This window comes from Brienomyrus brachyistius, chromosome 16, assembly GCF_023856365.1.
Source record: "Brienomyrus brachyistius isolate T26 chromosome 16, BBRACH_0.4, whole genome shotgun sequence".
Lineage (NCBI taxonomy): Eukaryota > Metazoa > Chordata > Actinopteri > Osteoglossiformes > Mormyridae > Brienomyrus > Brienomyrus brachyistius.
The window spans coordinates 15,080,873-15,088,330 of NC_064548.1; the positions used below are offsets into that span (position 1 = coordinate 15,080,873).

A 7,458-nucleotide genomic window follows, 5' to 3' on the forward strand; every position below is an offset into this window, starting at 1 on the left:
TTTATATTTTCAGTCAGCTTTACGGGACTGTGCCATATCGTATTTTGTAACACCTTAATTTGGTTTAACTGGGGAGGACAACATAAGCTTCAGACAGCATGGCCCAGTAGTATCTCAATCTAAAGAAGTGCATTTATTTCCTGGTTCCACTCAGGGGAAACCAGTTGACCGAGCTTAAGACTAAAGATTAAGCCCTTCCTGGGGCTCATTAAAGTCCTTGGCCATGGAGATTGAACCTGCATCTTTCATAGTCACCTTCACATATATCAAAGTGGCACCATATGTCATGTCTTGCAGGGAGAACGCGGTTTTGATGGTGTCCCAGCACATCCTGGTCCACGAGGTCCACCGGTGAGTTCATCTGGGTAAAATTCGTATGATGCAGGAGCAGTAAGGGGATCCCTGTTCCAATGGATTTGTGTTTGAACGGATATTAACTTCCATGCTTCTCATTTAATATCAGCGGTTTGCCCTGTAATCGGCATATAATGCAGCTCAAGGTTTATTGTGATATTTATCTTTTCTTCAGGGTATCCCTGGCATACCAGGATCGAAGGTAAGGAAAATGGAGTGAAATCGTGTTATATTCCTTCTGTGCTAACATTTCTCTGCAGCTCATATTCAGCATGATTCTACAAAGTGCATTTGAATGTAAATATGGTTTTCTGTGTTGGATCTTATCTGTCTTGTGCCAATCTTAAAGGGTGAAGCTGGTGGAATCATTAGAGGGACTATTCCAGAAAAAGGAGAGAAAGGACTTTCTGGGCTACCAGGCCAGCCGGTAGGTATATTTAAGCAGAAATTCAGTTGTGTCAGTTGGTCATAATTAACATGAATAATTCCAAAAGCACGAAACCCTTTTGACCCTTAAGTTCATAGATCTTAAACTAAAATTCTACTCATTGAGGTTTATATGGATAAATGCTGTATATTATTGCTAAACTGGGAGTATGTTTTATAAGAACTGTCAGTCCTAAGCCAGAACAAAAAACACATCATGAAGTAATCGAGGTTCAGAAGAATTGGGAGCAGCCATGGTTTCGTGACAATGTAATCTGGACCGTGATGGTCCGGCACACCATAAATACATTCTACTTATTTGAACAGGGACATCAAGGTTCTCCTGGAATGCCTGGACCAATTGGACCACCAGGACCACAGGGACCTGAAGTGAGCAGGACCATCATATTTAGTTTTTGTTTTGCAAATTTTCTAACACATTACATAAACAGGCTGCTTTTAGACGTGATCTTTTAATGCCCTTGAGTGCAGTAGTACCCCTGAGTAATTCCTAAACGATGACATTTTTAATTATAGTAGAGGGTTTACTCATATTGAGTAAATTTGGATGAATCCTGAGTAAGCTCAGTAAACTGTGTGTGCCTTTGCAGGGATTTCCAGGGACGTCAGGCCTCCCAGGAGACATGGTAAGCAAATGCATTTGTTTTGTTGCTTCATGCCATGCTGTGTCAATGAGCATCTAATTAGATCTTATTTTATTTTTCCTTATCGTAGGGTGACAAGCTGTCATTTTTAGGTGAAAAAGGAGAAAAGGTTGGTGAGCTATTTACTGTAGTTCCACGCAACTCGAGAGCTTTGATTTGGCAGGTCTTTCTGTTCATAGTCTTTGTTCGGTAGGGGCTGCGAGGACCCAGGGGGGAGCCAGGACCTCCCGCACGCATCTATCATGTGCAGGGTTCTCCTTCTGAGTATATACTAGGACCCAAGGTACTGGCATGGAATAATAAAATTGTAATAATAAGTATGTCATCATTCTTAGGATGACAATCGTTTCTTTCAAAAGCCGTGTTTCAGTATGGATTAATGTATTCATTTTTATAGGGAGACAAAGGTGAAGTTGGTGACAAAGGAGAGAAAGTAAGTTATGACATAATCCTCAATTGCTCTCCAAGCAGCCAGTAAAAAATAGAATGCTTTCTTTAGGTGACAAATGCAATGACTGTTAGTGTACATTCAGACTGTCCCTGACATACGACTGGGCTTTCATTCTGACAGACAGGTCATATGTCTAAACAGCTGTATGTAAAAATGGGATAATTGCACTTACTTTTAAGTGTGAGAATGAGACTGGGAGATGCGTGTGAGGCTGGGATGGTCCCACTGTCATACAGTATGGCGCTCTCCCATGGAAAATTTCACACGGTGCGTAGCGCACACCAGATAACTTAGAGCTGCCGGGCCTACAGCCACCAGAAGTTTATTGCCACATGCGTTTACTTAATTTTTAAAAAGGAAAACTTCAGTTGTATGTGTGAGTCATTGTAAGTAGCATTAGTTATAAGTCAAGGACAGTCTGTGCAAATATATTTTTTACTGTGAGTTCTGCTATAAAATTTTGATAATGCATTGTTCTTGTTACACATATTACATATAGTTTTGGCACAAAATGCTATAACGTTTGCATTTCTCTGCAGGGAAGTTGTCCAAGTGAAAACAAAGGTGAACCTGGCTCTCTAGGACCGAGAGTGAGTGATGCTTATCTGCAGAGCGTTTTAATATGTTTTTAATGTTAGGCTACATATGATGTATGTAATAATGCAATCACCAACTAGTTTCTGGTTTTCTGTCATAATTCTATCCAGATGCTTGGCAGAAACAAAAAATGCAGAAAATACAGGTTCTTTTTTCTTTCAGGGTAAACCAGGGAAAGATGGAGAGGATGGTGCAAAAGTAAGTTCCAATCATTTAACATTACAACACCTAGAACTAAAAGATGCATAAATACGCCAAGGACTTTAATAAATATTTAATTGAGCTTTGCTTGACATTAAAATGATGGGATGGCCAGACAGTAAAATGTATTTGGCTCTTTCTAACAGGGATTGAGAGGCTTTCCTGGAATACCTGGAATTGATGGACGGCCGGTAACTTTCATGTTCTCTCACTGACATCAGTCATATCAAAATTACTTTGTGTTTTCACACCAAAGTAACTAAGAAACTTAGAAATGTGGTTAACGTGTCGATGTTAAAATCTATATGAGTAGGTGAAATGCACTGTCTTTGTATTGACCAGGGTGGACATTTCAGGACCAGGATTTTATTTCAACCAACCAGTTGAGTATAAAGAGTCACAGTGACAGAGTATTCAAGAGGTTGGTTGAAACAAAATCCTGATTTGGATTTTCACTTTTTTGGACCTGAAATGTCCGCCTCTGGTATCCACCCTGTTAACTAAACAACTGTCTTACACAAAAAAAGAGATTTTAGGATTGATAACATTAGTGGTTCACTCATCCTGCATTTCTACATACATAATTTCAAGATCAACCACAATAAATTGCTCTCTATCCATCTTTAAACTGCTTAGCCAGTGGAGAGAAGTAGGTACCCAGGGGCCCCTCCACTCGACATTGGGAGCAAACCAAAGTACCAGAAACACACATGGGGAAAACCTGCTCCATACACACAGAGCGGGGGTGGGTTTTAAAACCACAGCCCACTTTAGGTATTAATATGTTTTATTCTTCTTACAGGGTGAAAAGGGTGACAGGGGACCCCCTGGATATGTGAGTAAATCAGACTGCTTATGTAAGACTTTCATGTCTTGTTGTTCGAAAGGAAAGATGTTGAAGTTTTGCTGTATGAAGATGCATGTTTAATACTGAAATGGTTTTGATGCTCGTTTGACTGACATGGGGCTAAAACTGATTGAAACAGATTGATAGAGAACCTGGCCCTCCAGGCAGCCCCGGGTCCCCTGGTTTAAAAGGAGAACAAGGTATGTACACTTTGGTAAGGCTTTGTAACCCATGGCTTTCCGAAGCAGTGTATTCTGTTTTCATTTTTACATTTGTACTTTTTGCATTTCCATGTGTGGTTCTTCAGATGTGTATAATAGGCTCATTTTAAAATATATTTTCTCATTAATATCACATTGACTGGTTTTTCCTGACAGGTGTCCCTGGACTTCCGGGAGATCCTGGCCCTCCAGGTAACTTCAATCCATATAAACAGCAGTCATTGTATCTCAATAAAGGGCCGCAAAAAGACATGGCTGGGCACCTTAAAAATTCTACCTAATAGTGCCCCCTTCTCCAAACCAAACTTATCATTATCCATGCTCAAATACTCATGTCCCCCCACCATAGTGCCTGGGCCCCTGAAAGTTTTCCCCTTTCTTCCTCCCTCATGGGAGGCCCTGTCTCTATATTTCAATTGCTTCATCTGTCAATGTCTGTTTCTTCATCTGTCAATGTTAGATAATATTAATTCAATGAATAGTTTTCATTTTGTGGAAAAAATTATTGTTGGCCTTTTACAGGGGTAATTATTGAGGGTCCACCAGGCACTGAAGGGCTCCCAGGAGAGTCTGGTGAGAAGGGAGACAAGGGTCCCGACGGGGAATCGCTGCCAGGACCAAGTGGAAAAGAAGGGCCACCAGGACCACCTGGGCCACGTGGTCCTCCAGGTATAGGTTGTCAACACACACCGTATGACCCAGATTGGACATTGATGTGCAGTAATGTAAGTCTTTATTGTGAGTTGAGATAATAGTTGGCAAAAATATTAGTGTTGATATATGTTTTGATCCCCATGATGGTAACTACAGCATCATCAGATTCCCTGGGTAAATAGATTGTTTGAAACAATATAGGATGAATGAAAAGTAAAGTGTATAATAAATCTTTGGGTTCTGAGTCCATATGTCTAATCATTACACCACCTGCTACTTCTGTGGAAATTTTAATACTCAAAGTTAATTAGAAACAGTGCTCTGGACAGCAGACTCCGCAGCAGTCTGACTTTTTATTAACTGAACACTTACCTTCTATAATGTGTATCTCTGATGGTGCTATAGGTGATGAAGATTGCAATATTGACATAGGAGCTGTGGGAAATCGTGGACCTCCTGGCCTGTCTGGTGAAGTGGGGCAGAAAGGTAGATTTCACCATTTGAGGTTTGACATGTTATCACTGTAAGACCTACTTTAACAATCTATTCCTTTGTTGTTCTGCACAGGTGATAAAGGAGACACCTGTGTGCAGTGTGAAGTTTCTGGGAGTCCTGGACCCCCAGGCCCTGAGGGACCAACTGGAGAGCAGGGTAAAGTGAATAAATAGAAGTTTAGAAGTAAAATATTGAAGCATAATATGCAGAAATGTAGTGACTTTCCTATTTAGAATGGATGATTTTGTGACCGTTATTGGGCTCAGGTTATTGATTTATACTTAACCCTCTGGGGTCGATGTATCGTCGGCGATGCCGCGTATCTTTCTCATGTATTTCAGTTCATAACTGGCAGAAATCTTATTGTAGAAACATGAAAAAAAGTTGACTAAATCCATAATCTGTCTTCTTTTCAAAACGTCCATTGTCGGAATTATTAATTTTTTTAAATTAGGTTAAATCAGCAAAAATTTAAACCATGTCACCTTACTTTGTTTTACCTGCAACGGGGGTGTGTAGTGCCGCCCTCACCTGAAGATCTCAGAACAGGTGAAACATACAGATTCAGAAGAATCTGAGATCCTTTCTGAGATCAGCCTGAGAGCTCTATGTATGAACTGTTCTGAGATCAGCCTGAGAGCTGTATGTTTCACCTGTTCTGAGGTCAGGCTGAGAGCTCTATGTGTGAACTGTTCTGAGATCAGCTGTTCTGAGATCAGCCTGAGAGCTGTATATTTCACCTGTTTTGAGATCAGCTTGAGAGCTCTATGTCTGACCTGTTTTGAGAATAGCCTGAGAGCTCTATGTGTGATCTGTTCTGAGATCAGCCTGAGACCTGTATGTTTGATCTGTTCTGAGATCAGCCTGAGAGCTGTATCTATCCCTTGTTCTGAGGTCAGCCTGAGAGCGCTATGTGTGACGTGTTCTGAGATCAGCTGTTCTGAGATCAGCCTGAGAGGTGTATGTTTGACATGTTCTGACATCAGCTTCAGAGCTCTGTGTGTGACCTGTTCTGAGGTCAGCCTGAGAGCTCTATGTGTGATCTGTTCTGAGATCAGCTGTCTCTGAGATCAGCCTGAGAGCTGTATGTTTGACCTGTTCTGAAATCAGCTTGAGAGCTCTATGTCTGACCTGTTCTTAGATCAGCCTGAGAGCTCTATGTCTGACTTGTTCTGAGATCAGCCTGAGAGCTGTATGTATGACCTGTTCTGAGATCAGCCTGAGACCTGTATGTATGACCTGATCTGAGATCAGCTTGTGAGCTCCATGTGTGACCTGATCTGAGATCAGCTGTCTGAGATCAGCCAGAGATCTGTATGTACGACGTGATCTGAGATCAGCTGAAGAGCTCTATTTGTGACCTGATCTGAGATCAGTTGTTCTGACATCAGCCTGAGACCTGTATGTATGACCTGATCTATGATCAGTTGTTCTAAGATCAGCCTGAGAGCTCTATGTATGACCTGATCTGAGATCAGCCAGAGAGCTGTATGTATGACCTGTTCTGAGATCAGCCTGAAGGCTGTATGTATGACCTGATCTGAGATCAGCTTGAGACCTGTATGGATGACCTGATCTGAGATCAGCTTGAGAGTTGTATGTATGACCTGATCTGAGATCAGCTTAAGAGCTCTATTTGTGACCTGATCTGAGATCAGTTGTTCTAAGATCAGACTGAGACCTGTATGTATGACCTGATCTGAGATCAGCTTGTGAGCTCCATGTGTGACCTGATCTGAGATCAGCTGTCTGAGATCAGCCTGAGATCTGAATGTATGACCTGATCTGAGATCAGCTTGAGAGCTCTATGTGTGATCTGATCTGAGATCAGTTTGAGAGCTCTATATGTGACCTGATCTGAGATCAGCTGTCTGAGATCTGTCTGAAAGCTGTATGTATGACCTGATCTGAGACCAGCTCGAGAGCTGTATGTATGACCAGATCTGAGATCAGCTTGAGAGCGCTATGTGTGACCTGATCTGAGATTAGCTGTCTGAGATCAGCCTGAGAGCTGTATGTAAGACCTGATCTGAGATCAGCCTGAGACCTGTATGTATGACCTGATCTGATATCAGTTTGAGAGCTCTATGTGTGACCTGATCTGAGATCAGATGTCTGAGATCAGCTTAAGAGCTCTATTTGTGACCTGACCTGAGACCAGCCTGAGACCTATATGTATGACCTGATCTGAGATCACCCTGAGAGCTGTATGTATGACCTGATCTGAGATCAGCTTGACAGCTGTATGTATGACCTGATCTGAGATCACTTTAATAGCTATATGTATGACCTGATCTGATAGTTGCTCGAGAGCTGTATGTATGACCAGATCTGAGATCAGCTTGAGAGGGATATGTGTGACCTGATCTGAGATCAGTTGTTCTAAGATCAGCCTGAGAGCTGTATGTATAACCTGTTCTGAGATCAGCCTGAGACCTGTATGTCTGACCTGGTCTGAGATCAGCTTAAGAGCTGTATGTGTGACGTGATCTGAGATCAGCTTAAGAACTCTATTTGTGACCTGATCTGAGATCAGTTGTTCTAAGA

At 41.7% G+C, this 7,458-nt stretch overlaps 1 protein-coding gene across 1 annotated transcript in view; it reads left to right on the top strand.

Annotated features, from left to right (window-relative positions):
- The window catches only part of LOC125709725 (collagen alpha-1(IV) chain-like), a 198,732-nt gene that overhangs the window by 10,964 nt on the left and 180,310 nt on the right, over nucleotides 1–7,458 (top strand). Inside the window, exons 7-23 of the mRNA XM_048978473.1 lie at nucleotides 298–351; nucleotides 530–556; nucleotides 704–781; nucleotides 1,108–1,170; nucleotides 1,392–1,427; nucleotides 1,516–1,554; nucleotides 1,639–1,728; nucleotides 1,843–1,878; nucleotides 2,436–2,486; nucleotides 2,656–2,691; nucleotides 2,841–2,885; nucleotides 3,497–3,529; nucleotides 3,681–3,741; nucleotides 3,919–3,954; nucleotides 4,285–4,431; nucleotides 4,822–4,902; nucleotides 4,984–5,067. Of these exons, the coding sequence (XP_048834430.1) occupies nucleotides 298–351; nucleotides 530–556; nucleotides 704–781; nucleotides 1,108–1,170; nucleotides 1,392–1,427; nucleotides 1,516–1,554; nucleotides 1,639–1,728; nucleotides 1,843–1,878; nucleotides 2,436–2,486; nucleotides 2,656–2,691; nucleotides 2,841–2,885; nucleotides 3,497–3,529; nucleotides 3,681–3,741; nucleotides 3,919–3,954; nucleotides 4,285–4,431; nucleotides 4,822–4,902; nucleotides 4,984–5,067 (997 nt within the window). The remainder of the gene's footprint in view (nucleotides 1–297; nucleotides 352–529; nucleotides 557–703; nucleotides 782–1,107; nucleotides 1,171–1,391; nucleotides 1,428–1,515; nucleotides 1,555–1,638; nucleotides 1,729–1,842; nucleotides 1,879–2,435; nucleotides 2,487–2,655; nucleotides 2,692–2,840; nucleotides 2,886–3,496; nucleotides 3,530–3,680; nucleotides 3,742–3,918; nucleotides 3,955–4,284; nucleotides 4,432–4,821; nucleotides 4,903–4,983; nucleotides 5,068–7,458) is intronic.